Below are 27023 nucleotides of genomic sequence, written 5' to 3'. Positions count from 1 at the left end.
CTGGATTTTAATTCCAGCATTTTTAATCACCCACAGGAAGCATCCTTACCATTCTCTGTCACAGCAAGAGTTTGGGCATCACCACTCCCACATGCCACATCCACCACCTTCAGCCCTTTGAATGCCGTCACTACCATGGGAGTAGTCTGGTCCTCACTGGAGCCTAGAAACCCCAACAGATTACAACTAATTTTAGTAAAGACAAAGAGACCAAAAAAAAAGTCAAGAATATCTATCAGGGGCAGTTGATTTGGAGCTCACCGTGGCCAAGCCGACCATAGTTCCCTCTTCCCCATGTATAGAGCTCGCCATCAGCAGTGATCGCAGCACTGTATGTGCTCCCACAAGCAATATGCACCACATGCTTTCCGGCCTGTTTTCCATTGAAGGTTCCAATCATTTTAGGTTCTTCTAGGTATCTGAAATAAAGTAAAAATAGAAGGCTACATTTTTCAGGAAGCTCATTACCCTTAATAATTATCATTTATATTTTTATTTATTTTCATTATGATTTTACTAATAACACAGATTCTTTTAAAATGACCTGGCAGGGTTGGGGGATTTCACTCTATCAGAAGCCTTTGATTCTGTCTCTGGCCTACGAGCACAAAACATTAATAGAAATGTCCCAGATTTTGGGAAATAATGCACCACCTGTTTCATCAATAATTTAACTTAAACAGATCTTCAAAATCTAATTTAATGCTCCAAAAAACCTACAACTCCACTGTTATATCTGTAATAGACAAACACATTTAGTGTAATAAAGTGGTAATATAACAGCGACTGTCACGAGGCTGAAAATGCAGCAGCTCGAGTTAAAGTCCAACCTGATGCCCTTTGTTGTATGTCTGTACCTACATACTCTCCACTAATACACCCCCCCCAAAAAGGTGGAAGCACAAAATGTGTGTAAGCCTTTTTAAAGGATGGACATGTTTTTTCTCTGGTTGCTTACGTGGTATCTCCATGTCCAAGCCGGCCACCATCACCGCACCCCCAGGAGAACACCTCCCCGTTGGACGATAGGGCCAAGTAATGCTGCCCATCAGGATGAGCTGCAAGTTTCACAATCTTTCTGGAGCTTAGAACGTGGATTAGCATGGGAGCCTGCAACAAAACAATTCAGAGTCTCAACCTGCTGCAGATGCAGAGATGAAACGATCGACCTCAGAGAAACTGACAGAACTGACCAGGGTTGTGCTCTTGTAGTTCTGGCTGTAAACAGCACCGCTGCTGGAAAGGATAAGAAACCCCTTTTCTGAACAGACAATCTGTGTGACCCCGAGGCTCGACAGGGCTTTGCACTGAATGGGTCCATTAACATTGGCGTAAAGTTTCCAACCCAAGAGGCCCCAGGCAATCACTTCCTGCAAGGTTCCCTGGAACAAAACAAGACAGCATTGGTTTATGCTTGAGCATTAACTACTTAGGCAACACATATTCAAGTCACATATTCAAATCTGAAGGTGGGGGTCTGACTAATGCTCGTAAAAAAGACAGATTTAAGTAATACTTAAAAATGTAAAAAAACAACTGAACCAAACACTTCAGCAGTGACAGCTAATAAAAAGAGGGGTCACCTTGTGTGACGTAGGCGAGTTGCAGTGTGGAGGGCTGCAAGGAGAAGCTAGGCGGTCCAGGTGAGCCATGATTACTACAGCAGTCTGACGAAGATCGATAGCCAGGTCGTTATCCTGAGGCAACGTCAAGTATCGCAGGAAACTCTCATTTGGACTCAGAGGGGCTGTGAGGATCTGGAAACCACAGCAAAGATCCATGAAATATTAATTAGCTTCATTCTCAACCATGAATGGAAAAAAACAAAAAAAGAAAAAACAGGGCATTTTAAGACGTGTTCCCAAGAGAGACATGAATCAACACAATTTATATCAATAGCACTTTATCTGTTCTTATGGTCTCGATTTTCCTGCATGTTGTTTATTATAACAGGGTTATAATTTTTCTCCCCCCGTTTAAAATAAATATAAAAGATCTGCCTCTCTAAATCAATGAATTTTATTTAGTTTTTCATCTGCCCTCACACTGCTTTTTAATGCAGATTAAATAGCTGCTGTTTGGAGATGGAGGCTGGCACTAAATCAAAGTAAAAACATGAATTATTATTCATTCAGAGCCAATGAAAAGGCAAAACTACAGGTTGTGCAAGATATTTTGTTAAAAGTCCAATTTGAGAACATATATTCAAATTAAGCAAAATATAGTTCTGCGCTCTATGATACTGCAAACTGGACAAGAAGCACAGTTTGAAGAGGAAGGCAGGAGATTTAAAAGCATCCCAGAGGACAGCAGGATGTGTGAACTATGTGAATTAGTAGCAGTTGAGAATGGATTACATTTTTTTTGTAATTTTCTGATTATGGCATATTTTATGAAATATCTGAGACAGTTTGACAAACAAATTGGTGCTTTTAAGTTAGCCGTTTCCATTTCAGTGCTAGGGAAAGACTTCAAGTTGGGTTATTTGTTTCCGTTCTCTCCTTTTACTGGTGTCATGTTTTATGCATGATATGGTAATAAAATAAAAATTGAAATCAATCTCCAGTCAGTCCATGTCTTATTTTCTTTTAGAAACCAGCTGGGAAAAGAAAATTTCCACCTCAGCTTCCTCTTCAGGAACAGGCTCCTCCTTGCTGCTATGTATATTCTGAAAGCGCTGCAGGAGCGGCAGTAATGGAGCACTGGTTCCCTGCGTGGAGCGCTCGTTGTCCATCTCTCTGGTGCCACTTTCCCACAGACGCAAAAGCAGCAGAACAGCAGACAGCAGCTGACTGAAAGGACATAACAATAAATGAGCAGAAAAGTTAGATTTGGCATTAACAAATAAACAGGTAATAAGGAGATCTGGTTACCTGAGTGTTCCCCTCTGAACAGCCAGCTCCAGCAGGATGGCCAAGGCTAGATGTTGATCCTGAAGGGGAATGTTACATTTGATGCTGGCACTTCCATGTACATCACTGTTCACAAAGGAGAGAAGAGATGAGAATCACACAAAGTTATGCAATTTATAAGACGAGATGTTATTTATCTTGCAAAATTTGGGGAATAAACATTATGTACAACTGATAAAACAACAGACCTCAAGAACTTTGTGGCCCTCTCGACAACCTCCAGCCACACTGATGACACAGTTCCCTCATCAAACAGTGTCGCCTCAGGCAGCGCTCGCAGGGCATCCAGAGACTCCTGAAGCAACTCACTGCAAAGATCTGCATCGTCTCCTGCAAAGACAAACATTTTCATGTTTAAAACACTGCAGAGTAGCTACATTATACAGTACAGATTAAATATAAAGCAATAAGAAGGACAATGCTTTCAAATGTTTAACTATTGAGGAACCAGGCCACCAGAGTTGTAACAGGGTCTAAAATGTCAGTTTAAACACTGAGGTGACCCAAACTGTGCACTCCCAGTGCGAGAGGAACTGAGGCTCACTGGATTACTGGCATTTCTGACAGCAGCATCCCAGAACTATAAGAAAACCAGTATATGTGCAATCAGCTAATGTGCCCAACGTTAACATCCGTTAGCTTCCCAGCGTTTACAGACTCTAGTCTGATACAGCAGAACTCACGGTAAAGCTGTTCTTATGTAGACATTTCCAGTTTTCTTTGTTATGGGCAAGAAACGGTGAAACAAAAACCTCTGATAAAGAATGTAACTCAGACATTCCTTTAAAACTATTTCCTTTCTCCTTCCCCTCGCTGCTAAAATCTGATTTTAAATACGCAGCTACCGACATTAAATAGAGTTTATCCATATCTTAATTTGGCTTATTTCACGTGTTTAATGACCACTCAGAGAGAAAGCTGTGATGTCACCTACCAAAGTCCTGTTTCTGTAACCCTTGACCAACATGAGCCCCAGTTTGAAGCTTACAGTAGTTACATATCACCTCCTTCCACTCAAAATGTTACTGCTCAATTTAATTGAAAAAGAGCAGTTTTGGGCCCAGAATAGTGACTAATTTTGAACATAAAACCTGTGTTTGAAGACCAAGCACCAGTTTCTGCCATCTTGCCTTCACCACAGGATAACTGTGATGCAATGTGGTGGGAGAGCAGACCTGTGCTCTTTGAAAGACTAATTGTTATCCCCCAAGAAAGACCTGGTCAGAGACGCTGAGGGATCTGAGAGTATAAGGAGACCATTATTGATCATTCCACAGGTTCACCTGTGAAATCCTTGTAAGATTTACTTCCTCTAGTGCAGCTATTCTGTAATGTCATACCAAAACGAGTTAGAGCACTGGGCTAGGGAGGTGGTCAACTCACTGCTGCAAAGTAAAAAGGGTGTGCTTGATTCGCAGTGGAGGAGGAGGAAGAAGGAAGAAGAAGGAAGAAGAATCATAACAGAGATTAAAATCCCCCCCCCAAAAACAAACAAAAAAAAAAAAATCCAAACAATCAAAAAAAAGCCCAAACAAATTTTTTTATTTTTTTAAAAAGTGTGTTACACTTCATTGTTCCTAAAGAGTATTTCCAGGAACACGGCTAAAATGGGGACAGGAGGTGTCAGTGTGTGCGTGTTGCTCATGTTACAGGAGGGCTACGGAGGACAGGCAGGCGCTTTGTTCCCACCCAGTCCCCGTGGACACAAAGCCCTCACAATGTTAACAAAAACAACACCTCCACTAGCAAAGCTGAAAATGAAGGGAGTGAATGAATAACATGGTCAAAGATTTACGCTTGAATGAACGTAATCAGAATCTGTGACTAATTTACATCAAAATAAAAGTTAATAACTGAATATTATTAGTCATTTTGAATTTATAGCCTGAGGATGATGATTATAATTATCATTATTATAATACATGAGACTAAAGCAAGACACTGGATCCTGATTTATCTGCCTGTAATGGAGACCACGCATGATGACAGAGTTACATTTAACGACATCCAAAACAGCTATTTTGGATTCATTCTTGTGCCAAAGCAGCAGGATTGCCTCCTTGGCCCTCTTCTGTCAGTCTGTCGTCTAGCAGCACGACTAAAAACACAGCCTTGCGAAAGATGTTTGGTTGTTTACGACGAGCAGCTTCTAATGTGGCGCAACGCATTCTTCAGCAGCTGTTAAGCAAACTTGCACCACCATGACAGCACCTATCATCACCGGCGCCGAAGGACAAAATGTCTTCACTATCAGCACTTCTTACCTGATCTCCATGCCCGGCGAAGGAAAGCAAAGGCAAAAGAAAGAGCTGCCCTGGAGCCGACTCTGGCCAAACCTTCCACACCTTTACTGGCTGGACGAGGGCTGAAAAGAATACGAGCACATACGGATCAATTAAATATTATCATATTATTATCATCATTGTAAAAACCTTACTATCAAACAGCCAACTGAAGCCCACATACAGAAGATGCATTGGATTTCTTCTGTCTATGTGTGACTTTTACTTCCTTTAGAGCCTTGTGACAAAAAGTTTCACCATCTTAGCTCAAGCTCAACTGAAGAGCTAGGGAGGCTTCGGAAAGGATGAAAAATCCACTACTGTGCAGGTTTAAGTCCATTTGATTTATAACACAAGGAAAATTAAGATTTTGTCACAAAAAGGAATGCCTAAGAGAGATCATTTTAAATTACAATTGTGTTCCTTTCATAAATGCTGAAAGCCAAAAATCTATTTAAAATTTGATGAATGGTTCACCCCTAGTATCATCGCTGTGATGCAATCACAGGGCAGCAACAGCAGATCCTAAAATGAGGTTTTCAATTAGAAATAAAAAACCAAGTCTGCTCCAAATAAATGCCTGGAACTAAAAGCCCTGCACAGTAAATATGGAGCACATTTAGAGTACGACCTACATTTACTATGCATATGAGAGACCTATTGGAGCATGCCTAAGAGGCTTACTTAAAGAAAACACAGTGTGCACTTACACTGAGCTGCAGGGTTTAACTTTCAGTGACTGGATAGACACACCATAATAGTTAAGAGTATACAATACTGTTTACTCTTACTCCACTTCCCCATCAAAACAGAAGCGAGACTTCAGAGATGGGTACTGGCTATGCAGTCTCAGGAGGATGAAACTGCTCCAGCTGAAGGTTACAAAGCAACTGGCACAGGTGATGAGCACTGATGCTCGCTTAGTGACTACTACTGAATGCCGTGTTCCTTACGTCACCCAGGTCACATGTGTTACTTTCTTGGTACTCTGTCTCAATCTCTAATCATACGATGGATATCCAGCTATTTCACACCTCCTCTGGCAGTCAGGAAGAATGAAACAGTAAGTTTGACACAGTTTCTATTGGCCCTACAATAATCTACTTTATCCCTTTATGGCCCATTTTACAAGCACTTTAAAGCTTTAAATGACCACAACTCCCTCCCTCTAGTAAGGAAGTTAAGATAAATTCAGTTATGGTAAGAAGAGAAGAAGGACATTATGGGGATAATCATGATAGGATAAGGTATTCACGGTACACTGCTCTCTGAACATGGACACACACACACAAAGAAAAAATTAAGCTCCATCTAGATCATGAGTGGGGGAACTCCAGGCCTCAAGGCCCAGTGTTCTGCAAGTTTTAGATGTATCCCTGATCAAACACAGCTGATTTAAATGGCTAAATGACCTCCTCAACATGTCTTGAAGTTCTTCAGAGGCTGATAATGAACTACTTGATTCGGGTGTGTTGACCCAGAGTGAGATCTAACACCTGCAGGACGCCAGCCCTTGAGGCCTGGAGTTGGACACCCCTGCGCTACACGTTGCCATACTCCTCAACCACTGTGGGCTAGAGAGAACATTAAAAATGGTTGCTGAAAGTTGAGGATTATTATTTTTATTCCATTTTTTAGTCCATCAGTCATGTATAAATGTTGGCACACACTCTGAATGCCTCATTCATCGACTTCAATCGTTGCTTTAACCTGCAGCATGTGCTGTAGAAGACATGAGTGTATAACCTTCCAGATTACTACACTTGACTAATTGCACAAACCCGATGGACCAGTTCACTAGTCCAATGTGGTTTTACAGCTAAGGATAAAAAAAACAAATAAACAAAAAACAAGACAAATCTTAAATAACCACCACCCCCACCTCACTCCAACTCTCTAACTCTAAAAATATTCATAGTATGAAGGTCAAATTTTGCAAGGCGTCACTGTACAAAAAAGATCAGCCGATTCTGAAGAGGTCAGAGAGGAGCTCATTGACTCTCCATGGAATTACCCAGTTTCTAAATCTGCCTCTGTTCTCTCATAAGACCAATGTTTTGTGCACAATTCCTGAGAAAGGAAACATTTTTATTTACCTCTTGTTGTCAGCAGCTGGCAGTGGTGGGCTGGGGGGAGTTTTCCAGCGGACCTTGTACTTCTCCTCCATCATGCTGTGGCTGAGAGAGATGAGATAGCGCTCCAGGATGACAAGACGCTGGCGCAGACGCTGGGCAGACAGGGTGCTTTTGGCCATCTGAGCAGAGAGCTTCTGCTGGTCCTCAACCAGAACCATCAGGCAGTCCTTCAGTTCCTTGTCATCTACACACACACACACAGACACACACACAGTTCAAAGAAAAGAATAACATAGTAAAAATAAGTGAGTGCACTGGCATGTCATTTGTTTATGACCAGAAACACTCAATTTGCAAATAAGCTACAGGAGTGAAGTCGCTAGTTTTGAGTGATAAATCTGCATATCAGCTGATCAAACCATTTTTTGCCATTTATAAAACAAACTTGTGCATTTCAATAATTTAAGAAGCTGTCAGGCATTGTTACTAGCTAAAGAGGTCATAACATACTTCCTGGGATTTCCCCATCTTTGGTCCATTTTAATGGGTCTTTTTTTATTTTTTATTTTTTAAAGAGCTGCAGAGCTACACAGGCTTTGCTGCTGAACTGCCTAAAATACACCATGTAATCTCTCTACAAAGTACCTGCTCAGCAGCTTACCTGAACGATTGAATGAGTTGCTGTCTCGTAGTCATATCTACTACAAACATTTAGTATGCTATTTTATTATGTTTTTGCTTGATTCATTTATTTAGTTACTTTACCCTAAAAAGATCTGCTTTACTGTATCAGATTCAGCTTTTTTGTTGTTTTGGGGGTTTTTTTTTGCATTTTTTGGGAAATTAGTTGCCATCTCAAGTGTGAAGGAGTTTAAGTAGGCTCTCGTTCACAGTAGGGGAAGATGGAGTAGGAGACTGGTGGATTGGTGTGACACCTGCAGTGATGTTGACGCTGTACTGATCTGTTATGAGGCTCAGTGTGGAAGTAAAGCTGTCAATTTATTCATCGATCTATGTTCCTACTCATACCTATGGTGACAAGCTGATAAAAGTGGCGAATATCAGCTTAGTGTCTGGGCTCAGCCTTAGAGAGGAGTTGAAGAGCCTAGGTGAGGAGGCTTGGGAATGCTTAGGCAACCCTTTGCAAGAGCTGGAGAAGACGGCCAGGGAGAGAGGTCTCCGTCTGGGCTGCTGACGCCAAAACACAGACCCAGATAATTGCTAGAAAATGGATGGCTGGCTTAATGAATGGACTAAAAAACTAATAACACTGAAACTAATAAAAAACTTAAGTGAAACGAGCAAATGGACTCATTGTCTAATAAGTTAGTTGACAAATCATCAGGCAATAAACATCCTGGATAATCATCCTTTCAGGCCCATCGAATGACCATAATTTACAAAAAACAAACATGTCGTACTCATCAATTACCTGAAACGAGCAAAAAACTAAACTCATCAGGAAGTCCCACCCTGCTGGACATTTAAATGAATGCAGATTTAAGACCCCACTTCCAACCCTGGGTATAGCAACCTAAGCTTTTTGGTTAGATGCTTCAGGGTTGCTCAACTAAAAAATTAAATAAATTTTGTCCCACTGAGTTTCATCACAACAAGTCCTGAGTTCTGATCTGACTCAAAAGAAACCCTTTTTGTGTCTATACCACAGCGCTGCAGGGAAGGTGAAGTGGGCCAAAATAGCAGTCCTGAAATCCACTTAAGCTTTATGTAAGCCAGACTGTCCTGAGGTTGTATGAGCCACACAGCAGTCAGCTGTGCTCAGCTGTCAGAACAGATATGGATCCTAGTCAGACTCTCTGCTCAGTCTGCATTCCTCACAGCTGAAGAAATATTAGACTCACAGGAAATTATCACATCTTTAATAAAAATCTAACAAGGGACAAAGAGGAAACCTGCAAAGATCTCACATGTCAACATCCTGGCTTCAACGCAGCAGCTCGGGAAATTACAAACTTCCAATGGGAAAGCAGGAAGTGTGCTGTTTGAACTTTAAGCATCAATGACAGAGCACTTGTCCATGCAGCGATCCAGTTACACTCACTGTACACACCAGCCCAACTTCCTGTCTCAGTCAATAATAAAAAAAAAAAAAAGGAGGAAGCAACCAGGCAGACAGTATCAAAATCTGTATTAACTGGCCCGCCTGCTCGGTGCTTATCTCCTGCCACCATGAACCGTCCCACCCAGCCCCACCAGCAAACAAACTGGGTGAGAGTTTGTATCCCGCTGTGAACCAACGTAATGCCAACTAAGATTAAACTCTGCAGGGTAAAAATAACCACTCAGACCAGCAGACTTTAGGTTGTCATTTCAGTTTCCACACCTCACGTGCCAGCAAAACACACACACATCAACATGGCCAGACACCGCCAAACAGTGAGAGATGAGCCGTTAGGTAAAACAAGATTTATGTAGTTCACATGTAGGTGTTACGAAACCCTCTGCTCTCAGTGTAGTATTAATTACCCTACTTGGAAACAGAAAGGCGTAAAATGACAGGAGTCACAGGGGGAGCACGAGACTGCAGCAGGAATAACTGCAGCTAACCCGACTTTTAAACTCACTCAGGTAGTTTTCTCACCTGGCTGCCGTCCCCAGTCCCATGTCTCAATGATGGAGTGATGCACCGACGTCGACGTCTCCTCCTCTTCCTTCTTCTCTTTATCATTGGGCTCATCCTTCTTCTGAGCTCCAAAACAGTCAGTGCAGTCTTCTATAAAGAGTCAGAAGAGATTAGGACGTTAACCTTCATCCTCAGCAGCAAGGTTAAAGCACTGCTGTCTGTCCCAATCTCAGGTATCAATCCTCAGACGGCGTGGAAATAGGTGTCACATGTCACACATAAATACCTGGGTGAGCTGATTCTTCTCCGTTGAATGTTATCTCCTCATCTTTTACCATCTCATTCCACATCTCACTCAGACCCTCTGGAGAAAAAGCCCGCTGCCAGAAGGAAGAGAAACACAATCAGTGCAGTGCAGAACAGAAACCTCTGCTTTTATTAATGCTGCATGGAGACATATTTGACACCACCTCAAAGGTTTTATCCACAGCTAAAGGAAAATTTCCAGCAGTGAAGTAATTTATTCGAAAACAACAATTTCTACTTACATACTGTGAACCCCCCCCACAAAAAAGTCCTGACCTGAGCCACACAGTGGTGCGTATTAATAGCGTTCGGTTTGTTCTCTAGTCACTTCTGCAGACACATTTCCATCACGTTATCAGAACACAACAGCTAATATGGATCCACTCTGATCATTCATTGATCCAAGGTTTTTCCTCAGAGGGTCAGACACTGACTTGGATACAGGCTGAGTTACATGCTGAACGAACTGTGATAAGAACACAAATAATATCCTACTGGATAATCCTCTTATTTTGAAAATTCAATTGCTGCCAACCATTTTCTTTAAGGGTGCTCAAGGTCAGCTCAAGATGGCCAAGAGCATTATTTTCTCCATAATCAGGTCATTCCACATCATTTCCCTGAATTTTATTCCTCGCTAAAGAGTGTACACAGAGGTCCTTTCATCTATCTGTGCAGCCTTCACAACTCAAGAGTACCAGAATAGCTGTTTTATCTCAGAGTATCAACCGACTGAAGAAAAAAAACCATTTGTGTGTCATCCCCTTAGTGCTACAACACACATGCATGACATTGGTTTGCTCTGAAATATTCACAAGCTGAAAGCCAAATGTTTCCTCATTCTTAGACAGATTTGAACCCATGTTAGCTCAGAGACTGAGCAGACAGATAACACTAAAGCTGCACTTCCTTCAGTGCTGAAAGAAGCTTTTATGGTGGGAAAATGGTGGGTCCTAAAATCAAGTCCTGATAGGATGATCCAAATTAATTTTCAAGTTCCGGGTAGAGAGACTGCAGCCTGTTAAGTCTGTGGTGTATTCACTGAAAGAGTTCATAATTACTAACAACAAGGGTTTGTTTGCACAACACAGACATTCAAAAAAAGAAAAAAGAAAGATTTTCTGGTGATGTACTTTATTACAGGCTGAACCAGAAAAACAATAATCATCTGCATGAGGTCTGACACAGATATGTAATCAAGGCTTCTTGTAGACTTCGACCTTCATAGAAATTTTCATAGTGGCCTCTATAGAGCCATTTTGTATCCTACATGCCTCGGACCTAAAATCAAAAATGTAATTTTCATCCATTCTTATGCATGTGTGAGGCACAAATTAATATACAGAGCAATTCCACTTAATTCCCTGAAAATACAAATACAGAGGAAATGTCTCTGGTTTTAGTCAGAACTAATCTCGAGAGGCTCTGCTGCAGATGTTTACTGCCCTGTGAGCCAACTGTCTGTATTATTGTAATGCACCGTTTTTCCTAATTTTGAACCTCTCAAAATTGGGCTCCAGAAAAACACCAACTATTACATATAAAAGAAAAAAGTGACACAAACACCAAAACCAGTTAAAAACTCAACTAAGTCTGAACATTTCTTAAGAATAAAAAACTAAAGTGAAATGACAAAACCCTCTCTGCAAAGTAAGTGAAATTAAACTTAACTGAAAACTAAAGGTTTCAAAATATAAAACTCTACTAATTCTGGTTCTGACATGACAGCAGTCAGTCATGTAGAATATAATCAATAAGGCACCACGATTCTGAAATATTTAGAAAACAAAGAAACAGCTAGGGGACAACAGTGAGTATGACACACTGACATGGGGTAACGTTTTCCCAGTTAATCTGGAAAATCGATGTCACAGCTGAGGTAAAGATAAGAAACATTACAGATCATCTCTTCTCCTCAGTCACTTGACAGATCAAGTGACTGGGGGGAAAAAAAACAAAAAAAACAACCAAAAAACAAAACCCACCACGATAAATATTATTTTGTGCCACTGCCTCCTTCTCGTGTACATACCTGCAGGTCTATCTTCAGCCATTTGTCATGAAATCTCAGCTGAGCATCGAGGGTAAATGATGGAGAAGGCATCTTTCCCTCTCCTCTCTGGGCTGCAAACGCAGCCAACCTGCAAGAAAACCATGCAACAAGGAGTGCTATAAAAAGACAATTTAATAAAGTCACTGCAAGGTGGGAATCCACAAATAATGACAATGTAAGTACATGAAAACGGACTGAGCTTTATGACCATCAATTACAAACTTTACTTTCCAGGTTTGTTTCAAGTTTTCCCTGAATATGCTACTTTTTAGTGACTTCATCCCAGGTAAAGTCAGTAAAATCATTAAAAGCATGTCTGTTTTTATCCTGACGATTATCGCTGAAGTGAAGACAATTAGATGGATGAGCTCAGCGAGGTAACGAAGAACCAGAGGGAACACAGTGAAAGCAGTTTGATGTGCTTCAAGAAGACCTTTCTAGTAGGGGTGGGCGATATATTGGATGTATCGCAAGTTTTTCTGCGTATGATGGCTATACTCAATGGTTTTATCGTAACCATCGAGTATAGGTTGCCATGGAAATATTAAGCTGTCTGCATGAAATTTAATATGTTTTTTTCCCTTCCACATGCCACGAATGCATTGATTACCAAGTGGAAGATTTTGGTCGGAGCGTAACAAAACTTGCAGTTTTGAAATCTGCAAGATCTCTGCTTTTAGACAATGCACAATTTGCTTCGTTACAAAAAGTCAAGTGAGTTTGTGGCTTTGTTTTCTGTGTTTAGGGACATTTTGCAAAATTGCGTAACTGCTCTTTTAATTGTTTGTAGTTTTCACAGTGTTTAGTGGTTGTAGAAATGGTTCTCATGAGCTTTTAACCGAGATTCTGAAGTTTCTGTGGATACCACACATGCCAATCTTTACATGAAACACTTGATTTCATGAAGGCTTAAAACTGCAGCTCACCCCCTTAGCCCACGTTACCACAGGTGCTGGGGCTCAAGACATATCGTGATATATATCGTGTATCGCAACAAAGCCAAAAAATTTTGTGATATTAGATTTTTCTCATATTGCCCAGCCCTACTTCCTAGACCACAGTAATTACTTCTATTCTAGTTTCCAGATGGAAAGGAATGTGAATCTGAGTGGAATTGTGCTGCTTGCGATGTGGTATAATCTCAGACATTTTCATGCAACGCAGTGTCTCTGTTAGCTGTTTGAATGTGTCTGTGTTTCTTCTCCTCCATCATGGCTATTCAAATTCAGTTGGAATCCTCACACTATTTTGATTCCTTCACTGTTTGATGCAGAAGTCATCCAAATAACTGTGGCTGTGGATAATACATTGACCACTCTCTGCAAAACATCTGTTCCTCTTGTGCTGCCTGATCCTGTAATACCTGCACTTATCCGTTAGATAATCCATAAATATAATGGTGATTTACACTGTTGCTCATATGGCTGATACACAGGTATATGCTCCATTTAGCCTATTTAGTAACAAAATGCATTTCTTTCTTCAGATCTGAAGCTCTTATTATTCCTTCCATATCTGACCTGGAACCTGAATAAAAACCTTGAAAATCTGCCCTCAGCATCAATCTGAATGTGATCTTTGACTTTGAGCTGTGCTTTTACACACAAATTAATAAGGCCGTACTGGCTAGCCTTCCCCAGCGAAGAAATACATTTAATAATTTTTTTTTTTTACATCTCTAACGCATCTTGATAAAGTCATCAACTCCTTCCTAGCATCAGGTTTAGACTTCTACAATTTCCTCCACTCGAATCTGTGCCAAAGGTCCCACATCCACCTAAACTGCCAGAAATGAAACCACATCACCATCCTCGATGCCCACACTGGCCAACTCTTAGGTATCAGATAGATTTTAATTTAAAGTAATTACTTTTAAAGCCTGCTTATGGATTTAGTCAAACCTTATGAACCTCACACCCTCCTAACTGCTTCTAAAGCTTGTCTCATTACAAATGGTATCACCGTTTGCTGTTAGAAAAGGAACTGAGACAAACTTGGGATCTACTATAGATTACTGCCATCACACAATGGATATTTAGAAGAAGACTATTTTTCTTCTTCTTTTAGCAGTTACCACATCATATCACCTGCATCAACCTCGCTCTATCCCTAGTATCCTCTGTCACACCAACCCTCTGCATGTCCTCCTTCACTACATTCATGATGACGTCACTTGGGGTCCTTATGCCAGACAATTTCATCTTCAATATCCTTTGTTCAATATGTCCACTAACCACTACAGCAGTGGTTTACATATTTGTCTGACAAGATCATTGGATGGTCCCAGGAGGAAAATTTGGGCTGCATCAGGAAGTGCATCTATCATAGAAATCTGCAAAATCAAACGTGCTTAACATGCTTAATTATATTTATTTTTTGTTATTTTACCCTACTGGCCATGTTTGTCATGCTGCATTTATTCTACTTTATGTAAGCCCTGTTTTTACGACTGTAATTCAGTTTTGTTGGCTGTTTGACACGGAAAGTAGTATACAGCAACGACTATACTAGTTTCGCGTGTTAATATCATGTTAATGTTACTTCGTTTTATATAAATATTCGTCCGTGTGTGTAGAGTGACAGTAAGGAAAACTCTCCATAGTCAGGTAATATGAAAAGGCGTGTAAACAAATGGGAAACTTGGACTCGAATATTCACTGACAGATGATGCATAAAAATGTGATTAGGCAGTAAGTGGGTTGAGCTTTAGCAGCTGGGTTTGAAAAACAACTTTACATAAGACAAGAAAGACTCATCCATAACAGGGGTAGTAATAATTATAACCTAATCAGAGCATAAATAAGGCGTTGAACGACGTTAAATAACATGAAGGCGATTATGATTTGGGGCCAGAAATGTTTCAGCTACATAAATCGCTGGGAGGAAAACAGCAGATCGCAGCATTGCATGCTAGCAAAAGCAGTGATAACCTTGATGTTTTGACGCTATTTCCCCACACATGATAACAAACAGCAGTCAGAGAACACCGCACACTGACACAGCATCACTGAGCTCATAAAGCTGTACCTAACGCTGGGCAGCGTTAGCTTGGCGCTAAAGCTAATCACTTAGCCTGCTAGCCAGCTAGCACTAGCCCGTGCTAAAGCAGCTCTTATGCAGGCGCTGATAAACGAGCTGCTGTGAGCTGACACCGAACCGAGCGACACGCAGCGGGTCACGGAGCTCAGTAACACAGACAGGAACATGTCAGTTTTCAGCAACAACGCTGTGAATTACCTGCGGTTTCTTCTCAATCTGCTCTCGTCCCCTCAGCTGCTCTGCTGCATTAACGAGACCTTCATTATGGGCTTGATTGACGGATCGCGAACTAGTGCACGAGACATGGAAACAAATTACGTAGTTTTAACTGCCTGCTTCAGTGCGATGCATGTGTATCACCACAGCGTACCCACGGGCGGGGTTTATTTCGCAAGAGGCGGCAATGTTGATTCCACTGATTCCAATGCGGCCGCCCTGCGCGCGCAGAGCGGTGTTATAAAATTAACGCTACTTTCAGACTTGAGGCGGGACATAGGAGAGGCTGGGCTGACCTGGGGTGAAGCTGAGATGTCCGCTGGGTGTCGCTGTGGCTCAAAGAAACGGGAAGTAAACAGAGCAGCAGTAATGGCCTCTGACTCAGGACTACCGGCAGTTTCTTCTCAAAATCTGGGAATAACAATAGCTATAATATCAAGTTTCATTAATGGGTCGACATTTGTGCTGCAGAAAAAAGGGATACTACGTTCCCGCCACAGAGGTAAAGCACAGAAACAGTAAACGTGGCTGTTTGTGGATTAATAGAGACTGACTGAAGTTTTGAATGTTCTCCAACAGGAAGGTCGTACCTCACAGATGTGGTGTGGTGGAGTGGGACACTGTGTAGTGAGTATCATTTACAGACTTGGTGTGTTATTTAGAAAATTATATGTCTCACACACCTGTCTGTGAATCTCTGCAGTGATTACGGGTCAGGTTGGTAATTTCCTGGCATACAATGTGGCCCCTGCGGTGGTAGTTACTCCTCTGGGAGCCCTGGGAGTGCTGTTTGGGTGAGTTCAGTTGCTCGTCATTTGGTTGTTTGTTTCTTAAGTATTCATCTCCACGTGGAATCTTTTTGGGCTAAACTACAAACATCATACAGAAGTTTTAATCAACTCCTCATGGGCATGAATATCATGGTCATTTTGAGCTATATATGTACAGCATACGTCTTTAATGTCTTTATAGGTCCAACCATAAATCTATATAACCCCACTAATATTTTGTTTAATTCTATATAGTACCAAATCAACCACTCTTCTTGCTGTATTTGGTAGAATTAATTTAAGCTGCTTTATTTCCTGGCACTGACCCCGCTTTTAAGTGTTATCCACTAATTTTCATTTAGGATTGTGGTTCCAAAAGCATTTCCAAAGCATTATGTTATCCTGCTTTAGTAATTCCAAAAGCAGTTTTAAGATTTAATGTGTGTTTGGAGCATTAACTTTTAACAATCGAATTGGGGTTAAGATGAAGAATTTGGAGGTAGTCGGTCTTCATCATTAGTCAATCCACTTTTTCCAATCTACCAGTACCGTCGAAGCAAAGCAGCCTCAGAGCATGATACTACCACCACCATGCTTACCGGTCGTGTAGCGTTTTTAAGTTTGAAGGACTCACCTTTACTCCAAACATACCTTTTGTCATTTGTAAAAATAGATTAAAATGTTCTCGTCTGACCTTTTCTCCAGGAAACATTTGACTTGTCCACCTGGGCATTTGCAATTTTAAATCAAGCTGTTGGAGGTTTTGATTTTGGAGCAGGGGTTTCTTTCTTGGTGGTTCCCTCTCAGTTCATGGCGATGTAAAATTTGTTTCACTGTGTACAGCGATGCTGGTGTTACAACAGGTTCCAGCTTATGGCATGCTTGAGCCTTGATGGTTCCTTGGTTGTTCCCCAAAAATACTTACTAATTTCTTCTCATCCAAGGGAGACAGTTTTGGTCTTCGTTCAGACTTTAGCAAAGTGGTGATATATCTGAGTAACTTGTATTTATCTACGGTTGTTTGAATTGATAATTCTGCAGTTGCTTAGAAATGGATTCAAGAGACCTTTTCAACTTGCGTAAAACTACAATTTTTATTCTTAGATCTTCACTGAGTTCCTTGGATTTGTTCTGATTATTGGTCAGTCTATTGAGTGTTGTCAAACAAATCCTTTTTAATGCTGGCAAACAGCAACAACCAAAGTCAATCATGACCACTAACAAGAAGTTAACAGTCCTTGGCCTTGTCAACTTCGTAAAACCTGCAGCATCACTTATTAAAAAATTAAAGTGAGTGTGTATGTTTATTTGTGTTTGTATCTATATTTTTGACTCTGTCTGGATTACAGAAAATCCAAAATAAATTCAAACTTGTGCACCCAACTCTTCTTTTTTTGAAGTTGTTACAGATTTATGTTCAAAGAAATAATTAAAAGTCAACGATCGGAGCTGAATCTGCCCCTGCTGATGAGAAGCTAGATACACCATTTCATTTACCCATTAACGCTTAAATTTAAGTTAGATTTGGCTTTTAGAATTGAAAAAGTGAAGAGGATGGGGCCTAGTAGTGAGCTATGCGGAACACTTCCTGTGACTCACCACAAAACCAGACCAGATGTTCACACTTACAGCATCGTATATTGGCACACATTTATTTCAGTAAAAAACAAATCAAAAACTGTCACGGGTCACTGAGCAGATAAACAAAAAACTGACACCACACAGTGTCAGATCTCCACCCAGGCAGTGGGACATAAAGACAGCACTATCAGTTCCCTGCAGCCAAATAATGTTTGTTTGTTTTTTGAGCATCACATGATCTTGCTGTGTGGCGTTTATATCGTGTCTTATGTTCCTTTTCTTTTGCTGTTTTGTTTGTATACACTGAGTAACACGTTTAAATTACCTGCTTTCCAATGGACAACAAAGTTTTCTGATTCTGAAATGGTTTTTAAGGTATAACAGTGATCATCCTTATTTCTTTTTGTCCACTGATTGATTATTTATTTGAGACTTGGGAAAACGGTTATTAAAAGACAAATCTCGATTTCTGACAGCAGAATGTTTGTGTTACTTTAACCTGAGAGGATTAAACTTCTCGCCCTGTTGAATCAGTTGTTTCTGTTGCACTTGAAGACATAAATCCTTATATCCTTATCACTGCCACACCTCTCATCTGACAGGTATGTTACCTGAAGTTGTAAATCTTCTACTTTAGGTAACATGCCTGAAGTTGAAGATCAACTGTAAAAAGCTGATAATTTTTTTGTTATTTTAAAAATAAAATCATGTCTGTCAGTCAACGCCAGCATCTGTAAATCATATAACTTAATGAAACTGGATCACCGGTTGTAGGTGTGTAAAACTGTCGGGACACAGCCAATAAATCTCAGCCACTCCTTTCAGTAAAGGTCCTCTTTATTTGCTGATGGGAGTCAACAGTATGATTAATATTTACAGCCTTTAAACTGTTGGTAGTATTAGTGAATGGTTTAAATGATACTGCTGCATCATTTAAACCAGGGGTGGGTGAACTCCAGGCCTCAAGGGCTGGTGTCCTGCAGGTTTTAGATGCGTCCTTCATCCAACACAGTTGATCTAAATGGCTTAATTACCTCCTCAACATGTCTTGAAGTTCTCCAGAGGCCTGGTAATGAACTACAGTAATCATTTGATTCAGTTGTACTGACCCAGGGTGAGATCTAAAACCTGCAGGACACCAGCCCTTGAGGCCTGGAGTTCCCCACCCCTGATTTAAGCTCTACAAGAGATGAAACTGTTTAAACACTTTAATTTCTTGAACTTTTGACAGTGTGTGTTTGGGTGCTGCAGGGCTGTGTTGGCCTCCTGGATCTTGAAAGAGCATTTAATCATCCTGGGGAAGCTCGGCTGTGTTTTATGCTGCTGCGGCTCTGTGGTGCTCATCATTCACGCCCCGACAGCAGAGGCAACTTCAAGGCTCGAGTTGGAGGAGAGGCTCCTCGACCCAGGTAACGCAGAGGGGCTCTTTATTTGCTGTTTCCTTCACACTGATTATGCACTTAATCAGTCATTCTGTTTTACACCAACATTATATATGTATATGTGTATATACATTTCCTCATCTGACTGATCTGTTGTGTCCAAAAACTTTTCAGTAGGCCATTAAATACCAATATACACTCCTTTACTTTGCAGACACTAAAAAGGACTATAGTTAGTGTGTAATACAACTTCTCTACACCTGCTCCTAAAATAACTCTTCATTTCTCTTGTTGTCCTGCAGTGTTTGTCACGTACGCCCTTGTGGTGGTCCTGCTGCTGGTCATTCTCATCGTGTGGGTCGCTCCAGCTCATGGCACATCTAACATCATGGTGTACGTTGCCATATGTTCCTTGCTGGGAAGCTTCACAGTGCCGAGCAGCAAAGGCCTCGGCTTGGCGGTTCCGGACGCATTCGGCGAGGGCCCGTCAAGCAGCAGGGCTCGGGCGCTCTTCCTGGGCTTGCTGGGCACGCTGGCTGTCAGTATCCTCACACAGTTCTTCTTCATCAACAAGGCGCTGGAGTGTTTCAGCTCCAACATATTTGAAGCGATTTACTATGTGACGTTCACGTCCACCGTGATTTTAGCTTCCGGTCTTCTCTTTAAGGAGTGGACCGCGCTGACTATAACAGACAGCCTCGCCATACTGTGTGCTTTAACCACGGTGTGCGTCGGTGTTGTTTTACTGCACATTTCCCAGGAGGCGCTGATTACGTGGAAGAAAAAAGAGGAAAAGTCAGACTGATTCAGATGCCTTTTAATCCTTTACATCGCGTCTGCGCCAAAGTTGAGTTCCTGAGACTTTTTCCTACCTCCAGTTTGAATGACCAAAACAACATAAGATATATAATTAGTTTATTTTATCTTAAATATGTTTGAAGTAACACTAGATATGATGTTAACGCTTTCGTCTCGTTAACCCTCAATCAGCCGAATTATCTTATGACACCTTTTATTTTAACGAAGATTATATTTTTAATGTTTCTCTCTGTGTTTCTAATGCCTTTATCTACGACTGAGTGAACTTTAACAAACTCTAAATCATCTGGTTTGGGGATATGGAGTTCAAAGATTTTGTGCAGAAACATTAAAAATCAGGGGCCCTCTTTCTCCTCTCCATGTGTTGTCCACTGTAAAATATCACAGTTTAATGAAAAGAAGCAGAAACCAGTAGTCCAAATCCGGTTTTTGTTTCTTTTGTTTTTTTAAAATGAAAAAAAAAAAAAGAAAAGTTGGAGGACGTGTAGACTGATAGAACATTTTCCTGCTTGAAAAACTCTAAAGAGCACTGGAGTCATAAATGAGGCATTTTATTACAAGCTTAAATGTGGTCTGAGGACCGACAGTTAATTTGTCACTGTTGTGTAAATAACTTTCTTCCTTTCCTCCAGAGTCTTGCCCATCAGGCTTTTACAGGCTGTCTCAGTTCTTAGAATCACCTCCGTGAGTTCAGGCCGCCTGTAAATTATTGAAGGTAACTCCATAAGCTGCCTCTTCAGCTGTGTGGAGGACGACTGAGTATTCTGTGCAAAGGAGAATTTTGTAACACATTCCTTCTCTTCTGTGGCCTCTCGCTGTTTACACGAATACATTAAAACTTGAATAAATTAATTAATGTTCTACTTTCATGCCTGGTTATTTATATGAGTCATTCCTCCTGAGATTACTAATGCACAGACTCAGAGCAAACATACCAGCATGTGAACATCATCAGAAGCTCTTCACGGAAGAACAAACACACAAGCGGACGTAAGATGTGCCTCCATCAGTGTCAAACCCTTAATTTATATCCATTTTAAATGCAACTGACTATAACTCATAATCCTTTAAAAGGGAGATTGATTAATACTTTTAAATCACACAAGATAAGCTAAATTCTACTGAAATAGCTTACAGATTAGCTTTTCATTGTCTTCTGTTATTTAGAGGGAAGGAGGCTCCATTCCAAATATCTCACATGATGTACAGCACCAGTCAAATGTTTGGACACACCTGAGGAGCTTGGATGTTCCTCTGGGACAATTTGAAAACTGTGAGGCACATAATGAATCTCTCTGACTATCACACCAGTGAACACAAGGTCTGGGTGTTAAATTCTTCATAAATGTGAAGGGTTTTTTTGAAAATATTGATTGATACTGATACTGATCAGTCTTTAAAGGGGCATTTATGGTTTAGTTCTGCTCTCACTGGACTATCACTGATTTATTTTTTTTAAAAATTCATATATTTATAGGAAAGTAAGCGAGGACTAAAATACACTGATTTGGTAGAAGGCACAATTTCCTGGTTCCTGGTGTAGAAAGCTCCGCTTATTGGAGGTCACTGAAGACGTCAGCAGATGTTTCCTGGCTGTGACTTTATTGTTATCACAAACTATTAAGAGTAGATCATGAAAAATGATAAACATGACGAGCACATCCACACTTATGACTGTCTTCTAATCTTCCCTTTTAACTTAAACGGGCCAATAAACTTGTTTACTTTGATTATAATGTCTGAATACAATTGAATGAATATTACATTCATGCTTGAGTTTGTAAGCTGTGCTATAATGCAGCTCAAACATGAAATTTTGTCTCATAATCTGAAGATTTCAGGAGACGGTCTGAATAGTTTGCATAGACGATCAACTGAGTTGGATATTATTTTAGTTAGTCAAACATAACAAATATAAACTACATATTTGAATAAATGAATAAGTTCCTTCCGTCTTTTTAAACTGTAGTGACACTTTCTCATTTACTGTTAACTAGAGACTGACCCAGCATGGTCAATTATGACTCCGCGCATATTTATGGTTCCCTGTTCTGCAGTGAACCATGGTGATCAGATTTCCTGCTGTAGAGACCTCAGATCTGAGTCTTTTTGCACAAACTCTTTGAAATTTTCCACATTTCCAAACCAGATTTTTGAAACTGAAGCAGCCAAATAACAAAGGATAAAAAGCACCCTGAGTATGAGGACTTTAGTGCAATCACATTATTCAGTTTATCTCAAGTTTGGTGCTCAAATCAGACCAGCATACTGTCTATCTATAATTCACTCAAACATCGAGTTAAAAAAAACTGTTTAAAACTGTTTAAAATGAAAAATTATATGATTTTGTTCACATTTTTATACCCAAATTCAAGCCAGCACAATAGACTCCTCGGAGAAGTCAGAAATTATCTGAGCATAGGATTTAACCACTAAAACTAATTTTTCTGATCAGGAATGCAAGCAAATAACTGGAATTTGGCATCCTTACAAATGTTTTATTAGGTGTTGTAAAAGAACACATTTTAAAATTAATGAAGAAAAAAAATATTTTTAGTGTTACAATATTATTATTAAACAGCCTGCGTATACTGGTGGATTACTTATTAGAAAAACATAAAAATGATTTTGGTAACTACCAATACTGTTCATTTATGCCAGCTGTGGCATAAACCTTACCCAGGCTGGTGGTTTAATGAACATTGTTAAGCACCGAACTGCAAGTTTTTATGTCTTTATTTCAAAGACAAACATTTGCATGCTTTTTAAAACCGCTTAATTAATTAATAACATTAAAACATCTATAATGTCTGCCACAGATAAGCATATATAGGTATGAGAAACAAATACAGGCCATTCAGGTTTCAAAGGATGACATTTAAAATACATTGTTTTGGAAAATTACACCAAAATGTTTTGAAGTGAGACCTGTCTGATTAGAAACCAGATTTGCAATAAAATGTATTATTTAGGAAGTATAATTTGTTATTTTTTATTTGGGATTTGTATTTCATTTTGACTTTTTATTTTTAAATTCAGTTTGGTTTCAGTTATTTTCCAGAGTGCTTATTTATTTATTTACTTATATTGCTTCAATTTAGTTTTTAATTGCTTGAAAATCTTTTGTTTTAGTCTTTCTAATTATGATTGTATGAAGCAATGACTGTTTTCTACAGTCATTAGTATGAAGGGATTAGAGAGGCATGCCCTTTTGAAAGCAGCTGACTGACAGTCTCAAAAACATTACCCTCAATACCAAGTGTAATAAAACTGTGATAAAACGAATAAATGCTAAATCATAAGGATATCTATATTATTATTTTATTTTTAGTGCGTTTGAATTTTATCTATCTATACATATATATAGATATTGTATTTAGTTTTAGCAGTTTAGTTTTACTTAACTATCATAACCTTAGTAACCACTGATTTTCTTTTTAATGATAAAGCGCTGCTAGGTTTCCCTGGTTGACCTGATGATGGAGATGGAGTTTCCAGTACGCCTGCGGTTCCGGGTCCAGGTGGTTCCGATGTTGCGTCCCGCCTGCGGTGCTGGGTCCCGCCGGCGGAGGGCACACCGCTCCGGCCGCGTGTCCTGTGCGAGGCGGAAGGAGCGGCGCGCAGTGCGGCAGCAGCGTCTGGAGGCTCGGCGTGTGCGCGCTGGTTGAACGCGGAGGGAGCAGTAGGTGATGCGCAGCCACGGAGCCGGAAAGCAGACTGTTCATCAGCGAGAACCTTCTTGTGTGTGTGGAGCTGAGCAGCCCGCGGTGAGCAGGTAATAATCCGAGCTCTGTGCTCGTTAAAGGCGGCGCAAAGAGATTCTCAGTGGCTTCATTCACTCTGCGTTAGCCAACCAGTCAGCCAGCTAGCCTCCGCGCTAATGAAGCTAATGCGGCTAGCGGCGTATAGCAGCATTTACACGCTTTCTTTATTTCTGCCGGTGAGTTAAAGCACAGATTAGTGTCCACACAGGGAAGACTCAGTTAAACACCAAAGCAGCCCGTAAAAAAAGAGACCGCCTGAGGCTAACTCGACATTAAGCCTCACCTATCGCGGCCAGGTGAGCCTCCCTTTCGTATCACTTCCTGAATTCTTGAGTACTGGAGATGGGTGATTTACATAGCAGGTGACTTAGTTGCACAATGCTTTTGAATGTATGACAGTACAACACCCAGAAACCCTTCAGGTTTTACCGAGAGTCACTCGGATGTGCGTGAATGGGAGCAGACTGTAGGTAGGAAGGACAGCAGGTAGATGGATTCCTCCAACTCCTCAGGTGATGCTTTTCCAGGGTGTAGAGTGGACTGTGGTCACGGTAGGTTCCTGCTGGAGTGCTGACTTTAAACACTGGTCTTTATGGGTCTCTCACTCCAGCCTGTGGTCTGTTCTTCTGCTGTCAGGTGTTTGGGTCGGACAGAACTGCACCTTACCGGGTCAGCACCTGCGCTGTCAGCTGGTAAATGTGACAGACCGCATCAACACATCCAGCCTCATTATGGCTCAAGACAGGGGCAAATATGACTTCTACATTGGCTTGGCGCTGGCCGTCAGCTCCAGCATCTTCATCGGAGGCAGTTTTATCCTGAAGAAGAAAGGACTTCTGAGGTTGGCGAGGAAGGGGTCCACACGGGCAGGTAGGGGTGCTTTTTTCTGAGCATCGATGCAGGTTACCCCAATCCTTGAGGGGACCCACACTTCAGTCTTCTTTTTCTGTTTGTTTGCTTGTCTGTTCCCCCCTCACAGGCACTCCCTGTGAGGGGTGTTTCCACACATGCTTATCCATTGTGACATTTCAGGCTTGTCAGGTTCTCCTCACCTGTGCAGGGTGTGTTTAAGTGTGTGTCTGCATGTTGTTTGTGTACATGAGTCATGAACACTCTTAAATCCTAGCAATCATTAACTCCAGCGCTCTGCTCGACCTTCAGTTCACGTCCATCACCTGACCTGCAGTCAAAGCGAGGAGTTGCATAATTCAGGTTTTTCTTACATGCAAGTGACATTGAAATGAGGAATCACGTGGAAATGAAAACATTTCTTTTGCTTTTCAGGGCAGGGAGGTCATGCGTATCTGAAAGAGTGGCTGTGGTGGGCAGGTTTACTATCAAGTAAGTGATAACGCTGTGGCTCAAAATGAAATGAGATCATTCAGATGCAGGTGTAGCAGACATTCTCCAGAGTTGGTGCATAACATATTTGCATATGTTGAGGTCACATGTGGTTTCAGGAGCTGGTATTTGTCTTTGTGGATGCACCACCTGGGCTCATGCTGATTGCTGATGCTGTTTGAAGGAGACCTGCTGCTGTTGTTATTTTGACACATTCAGGACTTCTTTTGCGTCTCCTTCACTTTTGTTATCGTTACATAAAAGCTCAGAATTGGTCTTTGGCAGATTGAGCTGAAGAAAACCTGCCCAGATTTATTCTTTCTTACTTATTTAATTCCATTCTCTTGAATTACAATTCAAATTCAAGGAAGAACACAGTTTTCTTTTAATATTAGATATTTAAGTTCTCCGAGGACTGATTAACCATGTTAAGTAATCACGATCTCAGTCTTACACTTGATTTTAAAGCAAACCTTGTTTTTTTTCGCTCTCTTGTCATCCTTTACCAGTGGTGGATGTTCATATTAAACATGTCCACAGTTTCTAATGATGAGCTCAGTGTATTTACAATAATCCTTCAAAGCTCAGACTGCTCCAAACACTCAGTTTATCACAGATTTGTTTCCTACTCTGAGATCAGAAAGTATCCTTAAAGGGGCTGAAACGGCTTATTTCAGGCAGTCGATGAAGTCTGACTACACAAGTGAGATAAATTAGGATTATTTTGAACTGTGAATCATGCAGGGCTACTCTAGGAAAGTCCAAAAATAAAAACAAGGACCTGGGAATGAACGAAAGTGTTTGGTAATAACAAATGAGCTAAATGTAATCTCATTGTTGAATCAGATGGTATATTGGTGCATGTATTTCATTATTACAGATGTAATAATCCAGCTTCATCTCGCTAGCTTTAAGATATTTTGTCACTGTCCCATTGTCAAACCCTTTCTTTCTCTACTACCTCTGTTGCAAAATGCCCTAAACCTCAGATAGTATTACAGTGTTTGCATGTCTCTGTCACAGGACAGTTCTACTTTCCTTCATGTGTGGAAATAACTGTCTGTTAACCTTTTGCAGTGGGGGCTGGGGAAGCGGCCAACTTCGCCGCTTACGCCTTTGCTCCTGCAACGCTAGTCACACCGCTGGGAGCCCTGAGCGTGCTCGTCAGGTACTGATGAGTGCATGTGTCTCATCCACCTCAATGTTTTGATTGTGTAAGTGTGTGTGACCTGAAATGATTTTTTTTTTTTTTGTCGCAGCGCCGTGCTGTCGTCATACTTCCTGACGGAACGGTTAAACCTGCACGGGAAGCTTGGCTGTCTGCTCAGTATCCTGGGCTCCACCACCATGGTCATTCACGCGCCGAAGGAAGAGGAGATCAGCAGCCTCGAGGAGATGGCGGCCAAGCTGGTTGACCCAGGTACAGAAAAAAATTCTTCTCTGTAGATCGTGTCTACAGGTATTTCCTCCAAATATTCATCTTTGCTTCACAAAACATGATCATGCCTTACATGCAAAAGGTCTCAGGTTCGATTCCTGAAGGCAGCACAAACCCAGCTTCAGGGGATCACAAGCCACTATACTCCCAACACCGGTCCCGGGCGCTAACAGAGATCTGCAGATTTTCACTGATCAATACAATGTACACAAAACCCCCCCCCAAAAAAACCGCAAGTTGATCTTTCAGGAAACTTGTTATCCTATTTTGCATCGTTCTTCTGTTTCACTGAGGAAACCGGCTCCAGGCAATCAGGTGGAAGAAATGTTCAGTTTCTTTGTTTACCAGCAGCAGGTTTCAGTGAACCACACCCTCTGAACAACTAAAGCGTGTATTTTCACTTTTGTGAAAGCGCATTCAGCAGATGCTACAGTGGGGCAAAAAAGTATTTAGTCAGCCAC

General features: G+C 40.9%; 3 protein-coding genes across 8 annotated transcripts in view; 2 read left to right on the top strand and 1 right to left on the bottom strand.

The window, feature by feature from the left end:
* The window catches only part of herc2 (HECT and RLD domain containing E3 ubiquitin protein ligase 2), a 49968-nt gene extending 34424 nt beyond the window's left edge, over positions 1–15544 (bottom strand). For both annotated transcript variants that reach the window (XM_005727136.2, XM_005727137.2), the window contains exons 1-14: positions 15450–15544; positions 12192–12300; positions 10140–10233; positions 9872–10003; positions 7291–7513; positions 5177–5277; positions 3101–3242; positions 2874–2978; positions 2621–2792; positions 1584–1757; positions 1194–1382; positions 959–1110; positions 262–419; positions 50–163 (exon numbers count right to left, since the gene is read on the bottom strand). In XM_005727136.2, the coding sequence (XP_005727193.1) occupies positions 50–163; positions 262–419; positions 959–1110; positions 1194–1382; positions 1584–1757; positions 2621–2792; positions 2874–2978; positions 3101–3242; positions 5177–5277; positions 7291–7513; positions 9872–10003; positions 10140–10233; positions 12192–12263 (1828 nt within the window). In that variant the 5' untranslated portion in view covers positions 12264–12300; positions 15450–15544. The remainder of the gene's footprint in view (positions 1–49; positions 164–261; positions 420–958; positions 1111–1193; positions 1383–1583; positions 1758–2620; positions 2793–2873; positions 2979–3100; positions 3243–5176; positions 5278–7290; positions 7514–9871; positions 10004–10139; positions 10234–12191; positions 12301–15449) is intronic.
* nipa1 (NIPA magnesium transporter 1) lies at positions 15516–20879 on the top strand. 2 transcript variants are annotated; one of them, XM_013909328.1, is made up of 6 exons: positions 15516–15969; positions 16047–16094; positions 16171–16261; positions 19070–19227; positions 19503–19738; positions 19868–20879. In XM_013909328.1, exons 1-6 carry the CDS (start codon positions 15516–15518, stop codon positions 20003–20005), a joined length of 1125 nt encoding a protein of 374 aa, XP_013764782.1. In that variant the 3' UTR covers positions 20006–20879. The 2 variants fall into 2 exon arrangements, with proteins under 2 accessions (XP_013764782.1, XP_005727196.1); XM_005727139.2 differs by having other exon boundaries at positions 19503–20878.
* Positions 20880–23479: 2600 nt separating this feature from the next.
* The window catches only part of nipa2 (NIPA magnesium transporter 2), a 6843-nt gene continuing 3299 nt past the window's right edge, over positions 23480–27023 (top strand). Inside the window, exons 1-6 of one of the 4 annotated variants that reach the window (XM_005727133.2) lie at positions 23843–24079; positions 24183–24334; positions 24420–24653; positions 25068–25124; positions 26202–26292; positions 26384–26544. In XM_005727133.2, coding sequence (XP_005727190.1) covers positions 24274–24334; positions 24420–24653; positions 25068–25124; positions 26202–26292; positions 26384–26544 — 604 coding nt within the window. In that variant the 5' untranslated portion in view covers positions 23843–24079; positions 24183–24273. Of the gene's footprint in view, positions 23795–23842; positions 24080–24131; positions 24335–24419; positions 24654–25067; positions 25125–26201; positions 26293–26383; positions 26545–27023 lie in introns of those variants that run through there. The other 3 variants (XM_005727134.1, XM_005727135.1, XM_013909336.1) reach the window with 3 other exon arrangements.

This window comes from Pundamilia nyererei, unplaced genomic scaffold, assembly GCF_000239375.1.
Source record: "Pundamilia nyererei isolate P.nyererei 1_Seehausen unplaced genomic scaffold, PunNye1.0 scaffold00023, whole genome shotgun sequence".
Classification (NCBI taxonomy): domain Eukaryota; kingdom Metazoa; phylum Chordata; class Actinopteri; order Cichliformes; family Cichlidae; genus Pundamilia; species Pundamilia nyererei.
Note: the sequence above shows the minus strand (reverse complement) of the source record. Positions and strands in the feature narration are given on the sequence as shown.

Bases quoted from the DNA above. Each gene is read 5' to 3' on its own strand.
- nipa1 (XM_005727139.2), top strand. From the start codon at position 15,516: ATGGGCTTGATTGACGGATCGCGAACTAGTGCACGAGACATGGAAACA. The intron at 15,970-16,046 runs GTAAAGCACAGA...GTTCTCCAACAG, and splicing joins ACTACGTTCCCGCCACAGAG to GAAGGTCGTACCTCACAGAT. The intron at 16,262-19,069 runs GTGAGTTCAGTT...TGGGTGCTGCAG, and splicing joins GCCCTGGGAGTGCTGTTTGG to GGCTGTGTTGGCCTCCTGGA.